We start from the raw sequence: 12,599 nt of genomic DNA, 5'->3' as shown, positions 1-12,599 counted from the left end.
CAATGAAGGCTAAATTAGATACAAAATTTAGTTTTGTTTTTGGTGGTGTTAAATGTTGTATATTTTCCTGGCATTTTCAGCCTTACAACTCTTGAGTTATCCATTATCATGAGGCTTCTGACCCTAGGGCTGTTCTTGAAAGGTATTGTGATGACAGATTATTTCTACCTTGAGCTCTGAACAATAATTATAGCATACTCATACTCAACATAAAGTTTAGATCAGTAGATGTCAGCCAGAATGGGAGTGATGCCAGATTTGTGTCAATTTGGAAAAGTTAATTTGCAAATGTTTTTTAATTTGCAAATGTTTTTGACCTGGAAAAAAACTTTTAGATTTAAACTTATGGTATTTCCCTACCAGTTCACTTAAAGATGGAAAGTAGAGGATGTTACAACTACAGCCTCTCAATTGGAAGTGCGTCTCTTGGCATCATTCATAACTGCAGAGAAATTCATTTTCACAATAAACATCCACATTCATTAGTGTTGGCCATTAGCACCAAAATAATGTGCAGGTTTTAGTACTATTCCTTTGAAAGTCTTAAAACTCTTGAGAATTATTTGCAGTCCAGTTGATTTTCATTTTAACAAATGGGTGTATTAGGAGTAAAAACATGTTTTGGTTATGAAAAATAATCACAGAAAAAACCATAGCCTTTTTTGTACATAAACCCTGAATTTCACTTAATGTCTTGGTTTTGCTTCAGACTGCATTTTTCAGTAAACTGAGTGAATTCAAAATGCATTAATGAATGTATTTTCACTGTTTGTAGATGGAATTATATTACATTACTTTTCATTTGGGAACAGTGATGATGTTGATTTCTCTTGGCCAGGCTCTGGGTGCTGAGAGACCTGCTGGGATTCAAGTGTTTGCAGTACTTCTCCATGCTCACCTTGCTGGCAGAGCTATCAGGATGCGCCACTTCCACAACGGCGAGGAGCAGAAGCTGCTTGCATATGACGACGAGTTTGACTTCAACTTCCAGGAGTTTCAGTACCTGAATGAAGAAAGAACCATCTTGCCAGTATGACACTCTTAGTTCTTTTCCTGAAAGTGTTTAAGAGATCATGTGCCTATAATTTTCTCACCTTTAGGATTAAATTTGCCACACAATTTCTTAGCCTAGCATCATAGAATTCTTGGATGTTCTGTTACGTTTTCCACTTATTGCAGAGTCACTCATGCATTAAAGTTTCAGTGTCTCAGGAGTATCCACATGAGTCACCACAGAACTGGCTTGGTTCACCAAATCAAACTATTCCTTGGATATGTTTGATATCCATAATAATTGAACTTTACTATCACAAATGTTTGAACAAAGCAGATTAGAAAATCCCTTGTTTTGGGCTGTACCATTTTCACTCATCCAGAAAGATGAATAATGGAAATGCCTCTGTGTGGCTTTACAGAGCTGTGGGACCAAGTAGCATATCTTCATTATTTGCACACAGCAAGTATCCAGCCTTACAAACATGTTTAAAAATCAGCCAAGTCTTCTGTTTGTTTCACACTTTTTCTTGTTGGGAGCAAAACTCCATGCCCATGTTCCACCTGATGTTTCTCTAGTAAACAAAACCCTTTGAAAGAAGAAATCATACAACTCTATCTACTGTATTCCTGAAAATAATGCAATAGAACTTGTAGAAATATTCCAACTACAGTTATATTATAAACCAGTAACTATGCATAGGTATTGAATGAAAGGAGTCTGCATTTTTAGTGTGTCACTCATTTAAAAATTATTCACTCTTCTTTTGTTCCACCCAGTATCCATATTTAAGTTTTGGCATGATGACAGAAATTTTAGTGCTGCAAAGATCTCCTTGGTGCTCCAGATCTGGCCAGGAGAGCAGCTTGTCCTGGTGCATGTGAAAAAGCATGTATTTAAATTGCCAGTTGCAAAGCATCAAAAAATTGAATTTATTTACAATTGGAATCACTAAGGGAGATGGGTCTGAAAAGAATATTGAAATGACTGAACTTCAAGTATGATCAGGAGCCCCATGGTTTAAACTTCAGGGGCTTCTCTTTAAGCCCCTTTCTCTCTTATGTCTCGTCTCCCACACTGTGAGGCTTTGATATTTGTACTTTAAAGACAAGAAGCTAAAATGCTAACTTTATAGTTTAATTTCTACAGCAAAACCTGGATGTTCAAGTGCAGAATTTACTCTTTGAAGTCAAATTGCTCGTAGTTTAGGGGCTTCAAAGACAAAGTACCTCCTTCAGGAAAGAAGGTTGAAGGGTTTAGGAAGAGGGCTGGCAGAAGATGACAGGTTTGCAGAGAAAGCCTGTAACATTTTTAGGAAAATTCATGCAATTATAACAGAAGGCCTCTTAAAATTCAAGAACATAAGGGAATAGACAACAGATAAACTATAACGAGCATTTGATAGTAACAGCAAAATGACAAAAAAACACCCCAGCTCAAGTAGAAGATGGAATTCTTTCTCTGAAGAGAACCATTTTTTATGCATTTCATTTTCATCTTATGCAAAATTACCAGTGCAGCTTTACATACATCATCTGGTATAATTCAGAGAACAGTTTAATCAATTAACTAATAATAGGATTTTTCACATAAATTCTTGTTATTCTCTCTTTCTATAAGCTCTCCCAAGAGTGTAACCTTCTTTCAGTTTGTGGAGTCCATGTTATTTTTTTTCCTCACATAGTAGCACTCTCTTCTCCATTTGGAAGCAGCAGATCTAGTCTAAGAGAAGGAACAATTTTAGTGAATGTTATCCAGTCTGTAAGATACAAGAGCCAGAGACCTCATTGACAGGAACAGAGTATTCCCACTGGAAGCAGTGACACTGTGCCAGCTCAAGCTACTTCAGAAACCTCTGTCTCCATTTACTGACATGAGGCTGATGCACCTTCTTCCAGCAGTCTGGAGTACAGATTGTGCTAGCCTTGATCTGGAGAAACAGCCTGTAGGAAAGGAGAAATTCTCAGCCTTTGAAGGGTGATCTGGTGTTTTTAGGGAAGTATAATGGTTGATAAGCAAAGATGATGATACAAAAAAAAAAAAAATCCATTTGATTATCACGGTGATTTTCAAATTTGTACTTGATTAGTTTCACAGGGAGTGAAACTATTACCAAACTGTAGATCAGTTTGTCAAGACACCAAAAAGTTAATTGTATGTGCTTGAGAAGGTAAGTATTCAGCCTTTCCCATACATATCTGTCAATGTAGTGAAGTCTTTGCCTGCCACTCCTCTACTCCCAGGCTTGGCAGAGATATAGTTGTTTTTGTGATGTGGAAAGCCTTCTTTTCCTCATTTGCCAAATATTTCTATTGAAGTTGGCAGTGTAAATTAGCCTGGGTAAAGTAGCACTGGATGAGTTTTGCAGCAAGTATCATTTGTTTACATTGTCTACTATATAATTTTCCAGAAAATTGGATGGTACCTGTGTACCTTCATTGCTATTTTAAAAGAAATCCAGACAACACTCTTATTAAGACTCTGTTTAAATCCATGGGGGATCCCTGAGGATCTGGATAATATGACTACTAAGTGCCAAGGCCTTAACATATGGCAATTACCTAATCCTTCACTCTTTCAAAAAGTCATATCCACTGCTCTGATATTTATTACTTAAGTGCTTGCTGTCATCTGTGGTTACCTGAAACTGGTGTTGATGAAGTTCAGAACTGTGAACTTCCTAAATTTTGTATTTCAGGGGGATAATTTAGTCACAGAATGCCACTACAGTACTGTGGACCGAATTCGTATGACATGGGTAAGCAATATTTTGGTGGATCAAAATAAGTACACAGATAAAACTGGGGACTAAAACCTTTTTCACAGAACACTGTTTGAAAAAAAGTGAATTTACTTACTAATTCCTGTGTGCACATAACTATTTATTGTCTTTCCTTTCATAGATTCTTAGTCTTTAAGGTCATCTGAGCTATTGTGATCTTAGTCTGATCTTTTGCTTAAGGCATTCATATGCATATTTTGTAAAAATAAGCATGTCAGCTCATAAAAAATCCTTAGAAGTCAAATTTTTCTGGTATAAGGAGTGCTTTCTTCACAACATGTATTAACATGCAAATTCTGCATACTGTAATGAATTATTTTTATGAACTTGTTACACATTTTTCCTTGGAGTTGTAATTGCCAGTTCTTTTGTATTGATTTTTAGATAAGCTGTGATCAGGAGGTTTTCCAACTATTTAGTTTTGTGCCTAATACAGAATCCAGGCAGAATGAAGGTCCTTGGGTTGGGAAGAGGTGTTGGGAACCCACTCCTCCCTGATGAGGGTGTCCGGCTCTGGTTTGGCACAGTCTCCCAGAAGCAGCTGGATAGGTTACCAGAGGCACTGGGCATTGCAATGCAGTCACTGGGTTTTGGAGGTGAAGTAAATTCGGTTGCTCAGACATGGGCTGGACTGTGCCAGTTCTCCAGGAACACACAGAGTGATGCCAAACCCACTTTGTCTATGGGAGGGATACAGCTGCCTGTGCCAGGGTCTGATGCTGCTTCCTGGGGAGTGGCTGGATCCAGACCTCTGGGAAGTGAGACCTGAGGGCTGTCTGTTTTGCAGGGAAAAGCTGTTCCTGGCATCCAGAGAGAAAAGGGATACTTCTCCCTGAGTAATGGATTGCATGTAGGCGCATGCAGTAGTTATTTAATGAGAAGCAAAAGAGCAAGAATGAAGGCTTTTGAGTTTTTGTCCTGTTTTCCTGTGTGGTGACCACACTAACTCTTGGCACATGTGTTTGTTTTCTCCATTCCTATTCCTGTGGTTCCATGAGACTTGTGGAACTGTTCCCACCCAGGATATAGGAACATGCAGTTTATAATCTTGTCCATGTTTACCAAGATTAATTTTAAGTTGGTTGTTTGCCCCATGGTTCTCAATGGAAGATTGCTTAAGAGTCTGTTTCTTCTGTTAGCTAGAAATATTATTCTAATAACTAATTTTATAATGCATGCTCATTTTTTCTTGAGTCAACATTATCTGTTAATAGAAATAATTCTTTTCCTTCTTGCTTTTTACTGGCATATGTACTTACAACCTAAGTTCATAGGTTGTAAGGAATATGAATCTTCCATCCCAGCCTCTGTTTTAATAGGCAAAGCTAAATTAATTTCTTATTAAATATATTTCTTATTAATAATATTTCTTATTAAACACATTAATTGTCCTACAAGATTTTTTTCCTTATTTCTTCACTTTTCTGAAACGTGGCAAATCTAAGTACCTCGGGGGCAAGTGAAAGCAAACCTGAACTTTTCAGATAGTACAGTTTAATATAATATGAGCCTTATTTCATTCACAGGTGTTCTTTCTGATGTCTTTTAAATTAGTAGCTGTTGCTTGACCTTCCAGAGTATTTTGTAATTAATTATGTAATAGCCTCTTGCTACTTGATAACCTCATGTACGAGATAAACTTGTCAAATTTGGCCTTCTCATACACCTTTCATTGGCATCTGAATGCTAATCAGTGGTTTAATCTGTGGGATTCCAGTGCTACCCTGATTAACGAAAAATCCCATTTTCAGGGTGGTCTGAGCACCAGGAATGAAATGTGCCTGTCATACCTGCTCTATTACCCAAGGATCAACCTCACCCGCTGTGCGAGTATTCCTGATATAATGGAACAGCTCCAGTTCATCGGTGTTAAGGAAATCTATCGACCAGTCAGGTATGTAAAATCTTTATGAATATGTGCAGCACCTCTCTTTCTGTCTGTGGGATTCTTGGATCATTTTTATACAACTTTTCTTTCTTTCTGGTAAGAAATAAAAGAAACATAGTCACTGTGCTGCTTTTTTTGGTCAATATGTTGTGCTGCCATTTTTCCTGCCAAATTATTTTGCATCTTTTTTTCTTCTGATAGAAAAGCAGTTTCTTCTTTTAAGGAAATGATACTGTTTACATTGTTTACATTGTTTTGTTTTGGTTGTTTTACCACATACATCTGTAAAGAGGCTATATATCAATGTTTTAAATCTATCAATTTATTAAAACATGTCAATGTCTCATATATAGAGAAGTAATCTTGGAAAAGAGTTTGTGAACTGGTTATTGAATTTCCCTGGGTAGTTTTGTTGACAGGAATTCCGAGGACAAAAATATGTTCCTTATAGTGCTTAAGATTAAAGCATCTCAACAGGAGGTTGTAAACAGTGAGAAGAGTCAGAATTGGAATGTTCTCAAATGAATGAAATGCAGAAAAATAATCAAACAATAAAAAGTTGAATGAACATTTTGTGGTGAAAGGTGAATTACATTTGTATTTTTAGTTGCACTAAACTAAGGTAATAGTAAGATTTTAAGATCAAATGGATAGACTAACTGTGTGTCATTACAAATTTTAAAAGTTGTCTTTGCTTATACAGTTTATCTTAACAAACCATATAAAGCTATTATTGCAAAATAATTTGACATACAGGCTTAGTGGTCTTAGTTCTGAAATTTATGTTCAAGAAGAGTTTGAAGGAAGTCACAGTGCAATCAATGTCTACATAATTTTCCACACTATTCCATTTACAACCTCTTTTAATGTAGGGAGAACAGAGTTCCTAAATTAGTCCTATCTAAAAGAGTCTTTCTGAGCTTAGAAAGAAAATACTCTAACAAATGTATGCTCTCTTGAGTGTTCATTCATGATAACTGTACTTAAGCAAAAAAATGCACATTTGGCCTGGGGAAATAAAGATGTTCTGAATAGAGTAAGTATGCAGACTGTCTGCCACAAATGGAATAGCAATTAGGAGAGGAGATTATTAATGCCTCTAGTATTTATGACCTAATCCACAATTCTTGTTTCATTAAACTCTGTCAGCCTAAGGATATGTGACCTGATCCTCATCTCTCTTGTGTCAGTTTAACACTAGAATTGCTTCACTGACTCTTCCAAAGTCTCTCTTGACATACAAATGCAAACTGGGAGTAGGATCAAAGCATTGTGGCTCCCTTTAAAACATTTTTCCTCTGTCTGGTGGCACAACAATAGTTTAAATCATGAGGAGCAGAGATAAAAGTGATTGGGCCATAATAGTGGCCTGAGTACCAAAATACTTGGTTAAAATCACAGTCTCTATGCCTAGATGTTGTGGAGCAGAACTCTGGCATAGGCAATTTCCCCAAAGCAAGTGGGAGACAGCCTAGTACAAGGTAACACAGATCTGTTTAAAGTATTCTGAAAAGATAACTCATGCTCCAATCACAGTATTAATTAGGTTACTTGATAAAGGTTTAATACTTCTGTTCTTCCTCCAGCTGTATTGATTTTGTGTTTGATTCCTCTACCATGTTTTTTCCATTCTTCTCAGTAAAGTCAAACAAGGAGAAAGCAGAAACAATTGAAAAGGTTGTGGGGTTTGGATTTTTGGATTTTTTTTAAAATTTTCCTATGTTACTTGTTTAGTTTTCTTTACTAAATGAAATCTCATTCCTTCCCTTTCCATATGGCTGGTGAGAAATGAGATTGTCCCCATTTGTTCATGGGAAGGATTCCCACACTTGGCCAGACAGATCTTCCAGAGCAGTGCAGCAGGTCTCTAAACCGCCTCTGGCCAAAAGCGCCCTTGCAGCCAGCTTGCAGGAATATGCCAAAGGGAATGTCCACAACACCTGTTATTATCTGCTGCCCACCAGTGCAGAGCAACTCCTCAGTTCTGACCTGAGCTTGGCAGAACCATCTGGAAGCAGCTTTGTAATGGCAAAGGTTCCTTGGCAACCTGGCCTGCCAAACCTAGGAGTGGATGTGGCTTTCTTTTGTTTTTGTTTTCTTCAGAAGTTACAGCAGATCTGTTTTGTATTGCTTGTGCATTGAGTTTGTGGATCAGAGAAGAGCAATGCAACTCTTGAAGTCTTTCATTTCTAAAAGCATTTGGTAGCAAGTACTAACCTGCTGACAGCCTTTCATAAGGTTGTCAAAATCAATGAAACTGCATCCGTTTTCAGTAGAAGAGAACTTAGTTGAAAAGAGAACTTAGTGAGCTAGGCATAATATACACAGTTGTAGTGTGTTTATTTTTCTGAGTAAATTCCCCAAAAGTTTTCCTCATTCATTTTAGCTTGATAGTTTTTTATCTATTTCTTTAAATTAATTGTTTCTTTTTCTTTAGGACTTGGCCTTTCATTATCAAGAGTCCTAAGCAATATAAAAACCTGTCTTTTATGGATGCAATGAACAAATTCAAATGGTCCAGATCAGAGGGCCTCTCCTATAATCAACTTGTGCTTAAACTACCTGTGAACGTGAGATGTTCAAAAACAGATAATGCAGAATGGTCGGTAAGTCTGTGAGCTGAAAAGGAGGCAACGATGACATGAAACTAATCTGATTTACTGTGTTTCAATGCATGTGAATAACTATCTGATTATATGTCTTCAGGATGTTTAAGCAGCTATATTTAATTTACATACAATAACAAATGATGAGAATGTTTTACCAGTACTTTCATCTAACTTGAGTTCTAGAAGCATTTAGAAAGAATAGAGAAGTTGGAGCTTTAATCAGCACTTGGGATCAGTAATAGGAGGATGGAGTCTTTCAGTGGGGCTGGGACTGATCAGAGAGCAGCCATGTGTGTCCAGGTGAAGTCACCATGCCAGGAAGCTGTCCTAGCTTGGCCACCTCCATGGTCAGGGACTTATGTTAGGGTCTTGCAACAGATGATTTGAAATCCCTAAATCAGGTTTCCTCTCTGAGACACCTTCTAAGGGAAGTTTACTGACTGCATAATGAAGCCTTAAGAATATGCCTTCTTAACTTGGGCATCTAGACAACCTAAAGCTGTATGAATACTCTTGCAATAAGTCTTGCTTTTTTAGTGGTCCTAGAATTGTCTATAGTGTTGGGCCAGAAAAATAAAATTGGGTAGTCTGTTCCCTTTGTGCAACTTACTAAGATTTTATCTTCCATGGTTTTACTTGCCCTATTGTCTTGATGAAAAAACCTGTAAGAGAAAAAATAATTCCCCAATAAATTATTATTTATTCTAAATACCTATTGGTATTTTACCAGGACACTGCTGAGAAAAGTTGTCATCTTTAATGTTGATGTTCGTTTAAAAAAAATGGCTAGTGCATGTCATATCATCCCTAAAAGGGATGCTTTAAAATATGTATTCCTCTTTGAATTCCTTTACAGACTCCAAATTCTAGGCTTTCACATTTTTGAGATTTTCTGTTCAGAATGAGAGGCAGTCTCACTGTACCAGCTTATTTCCTATTGTGATTTCAGTCCAGTGTAGCAGAGCTGCTGTGAGATACTACTGATGAAGTAATTCCTGTTAAAGGACTTCGGCTTCATCCTCCTCACCCTAGAAGATAGCCCATGCTTCCTCATAGTGTGTCACACAGTCCTTTCAGGTGGTGAAGAAATTGCCCTTCCTACAGCAGCATTCTTGTGTTTTTCCAGCATAGGTCAGACTGTTCTGCCCATTGGATGACAAAGGAATACTGTGTGCTATAAGTAATCAAAGAGGTTCTGTCCCATTGTAGACCTCCTGTGGAAAGTAGCTGTAGACAGAGAAAAAACAGTTGTAGACAATGCTGTGACTTTTCACCAGTTTTGGTCAAACTTCTTGACCTTTACAGCTGCTGGCTAGTAGCAATTGCATAGCCACCCTTTCACTGATTATTTGTCAGAGGACAAGTCAAGATGATGAAAAGCACAGAAATTTTATCAAGTGGGGATAGGCTGAGGTTTTTTTAATGGTATACTTTTAATGGAAAATACTGTTGCTCTTTATCTTACAGGATGAAGGAACAATACTTACAACTCAAAGAATGAGCTCACTGAACTGGGAGTTCTTAGATTTTCCTTAATCATAGTTTCCTTTTTCAAAATGACATGGGCATATTCTTCAAAGCTAAGATTAGGACTCTTTCCTTTCTCTTCCCTTATTAGTGATATTGCACTTAAATGACCATCCTCATCAAAATCAGGGACAGATTTAACCTGAATGTCCAAACAATCCCTCGGTTGTTACAAGACTGAAAAAAATTGAAGCAGAGGAACTGAGTTGAAAATACCTTCTTTTTTCTATAGAGTTGGTCTGTATTTCAGTTTTACTTTTGTGTTGCGTTTGCTAAGATTAAGTCAATATTTAGTTGGGGTTTCTTTCTAGGGTACAGAATAATAGCAACATAGATGAAGTCCCCAAAGCAAGCATATGCTGTACAGGTGGGCATTCAAACTTTCAAAAATGTGCCCAGGAGCATACTTTCTGCAGAGCTTATTTTCTTTAACATGTAGGGAGTAAATTTAGGAAAAGCAAGCTGGGTTGTGTACACAAATGTCTCCAATTTCATGTCAAAACTATAGCAAACACGTAGTTACGTCAAATCCCATAAAATTGCACTGAGTTCTATGGGAAGAATGAAAAATGCTCAGTACTTAGCAATATGACACTGCTGTATGTGACCTTGCTTGAGCAGGGACATGGAACCCAATGACCTACAGAGATCCTTTCCAACCACAACCATTCTGTGGTTCTGTGGAACAAAACCTGTGTACACAGTTTCAGCTGTTTTGTACATGCAAGTGTGAGTCTTGCACTCAGAAATGAACACATTCAAATATCATCCTATGTCCCCACAGCAGAGTGACACTGCCAGTTTTCATTTTTATTTGACAGAAAGATGTAAACAACAACCAAACCTGCCAAACTACTCCACAAAGCAAAATAAGGTTATCCAAATCAAGCAAACAAAGTCTATCCTTGCTTGACTGGGGAGGATGCCAGTGTGTACTGCTGCTCTCGAGCTGACAATGTTGGATATGGCTGATCATTTGGCATGCAGTATATTCATACTTTTACTGAGCTTGATGTTTCCACAGTGAGAGTCACAGCCCAAGTACAAAACTATCAATAGACTATGAGGCAAGCTGCCAATTATCTTGAGAGCAAAAAGAGTTTTCTAATCTTATGTGACAAAACTCTGATAATTTTTTGCTATTTTAATTTCAGATCCAAGGCATGACAGCTTTACCTCCTGAGATAGAGCGACCATACAAGACAGAGCCAGTAATATGCAGTTCATCTTCCTGTTTAAGTTGCAGTTTATTCCTTACCCTGTTGTGTATTGTATACATCACAGCCAGTACCATAGGAAACACTGGGCCCTTTGTATAATAATTTTTATTCATCTGTGTTCTGTATGCCATGCAAGTTCTGATGTGTTTGCACTGTTGCTATTGTAGATTTATTTTTTTACTTATTAATGAACTAAATTTGCTGGATCAAAACAAAATGTGTACATCCTCTGGAAACTGTGGGGTTTTTGGTTTTCAATGTAAAATATGTATGAAATACAGTAGGTACACTGACACATTGCATATTGAAATATTTTCCTGTACCATTTTCTTGTACTTTGTCCTGCCTCTTTCACGTGGTGCGTTCAAAGTCATCTATGTATATGGGTAAAATTAATAAACTAAAAGCAACTTAGTTAACCACAATCAGCCTGGTCCGTGCTGTATTATTTTGCCTTGACTGTTGTTATCTGCAGATAATGAAATCACTGCTATATGGACAGAACTTGCAAACATAAATTTGGGCATGTCTGGCTGACATGTGCCATAAAGCTATGGGAAGAAATCATTCTGTCTGGACATTTCTGGGAGCAGCACACTGCAAAACCATCTCAGCTCCTGAGATACGAGAACTAAGGGTGCTAAAGGGATGAAAAAGACAGGCAGAACCCCAAATCTCCTCATCGTGAATCCTGTATAAATCTTTTGGCTTGGTTGGCATTTCTTTTTTCCTGATCCCAGGTAGTTCAGGGCGTTCCTTGTGTCCTAAGATATTTGCACAGTGATTAAATCTTTGGCGAGAGGTAGGTACTCCTTTTTTAGATTTGATCTGGACAGCAGGAGCAATAAGGATTTATCTCACATTTAGGCTCTGCCATGCACAGGGAACTGATCCTGCCAGCAGCTATTGTTAGCATATGCTGAGCATTGCAATAGGCCAAACTGCTGATTAAGAGGTTGTTTTTCTGTCTCATATGTACAAAGTTTTATTTATATTCAGAAATTGGCAACTTTTCAACTCAGATGGTGTTGGGTAGGGAGTATTTCTGAAAGAGACAAAATTTATTGCTCCCCAGTGAAATTATGCCATGCAGTAGAAAAGGACTGAACATTTTAAAAAACCCATTCACTTTTGTAGCCCCACTGCAATTACAGTAAGCTATAATTTTTCAGTATTTTATAAACACTTTTGGAGTGTGGCTGTAAAAATAAGCGAGTCTGGATGCTGAGTGCTTCCCTGATCTCTGCAACACCTGCTCTACAACTAACCTCTGTAGGCTTAGTTACACACAGGCTTTGTTATGTACATTTTATGACATTGAGCACTTCTGTGCAGTGTGGTGAGTCCAGAGCAGATCAAGAACCTGAGCTGAGATAAAATGCTTTTCTGCCCATTTTTTAAAATTAACTCTTAATGACTGATATCAGCTCTCCATGCAGCTCCTCTTCTTAAGTAGGGCAGGCTGTTTTATGCAAAGAAATATCACATAAGAAGGAAGATGAGGAGAGGATGTGGCAGCTGTCTTCTCTGAATTTGAGAAGTAAAAAAGAAAGCATCACAGAGCTGGTAGGGCTCCTCT

The 12,599-nt window shown here is 37.6% G+C and overlaps 1 protein-coding gene across 1 annotated transcript in view; it reads left to right on the top strand.

Annotated features, from left to right (window-relative positions):
* MOXD1 (monooxygenase DBH like 1) overlaps nt 1–11,445 on the top strand; it is a 49,744-nt gene extending 38,299 nt beyond the window's left edge. Inside the window, exons 8-12 of the mRNA XM_063153439.1 lie at nt 839–1,030; nt 3,693–3,752; nt 5,528–5,670; nt 8,102–8,270; nt 10,955–11,445. Of these exons, the coding sequence (XP_063009509.1) occupies nt 839–1,030; nt 3,693–3,752; nt 5,528–5,670; nt 8,102–8,270; nt 10,955–11,119 (729 nt within the window). The 3' untranslated portion in view covers nt 11,120–11,445. The remainder of the gene's footprint in view (nt 1–838; nt 1,031–3,692; nt 3,753–5,527; nt 5,671–8,101; nt 8,271–10,954) is intronic.
* Nucleotides 11,446–12,599: the final 1,154 nt, after the last annotated feature.

The sequence above is a fragment of the Melospiza melodia genome, chromosome 3, assembly GCF_035770615.1.
Source record: "Melospiza melodia melodia isolate bMelMel2 chromosome 3, bMelMel2.pri, whole genome shotgun sequence".
Classification (NCBI taxonomy): domain Eukaryota; kingdom Metazoa; phylum Chordata; class Aves; order Passeriformes; family Passerellidae; genus Melospiza; species Melospiza melodia.
The sequence above is the reverse complement of the archived record's forward strand: the minus strand, read 5'-3'. Positions and strand labels throughout refer to the sequence as shown.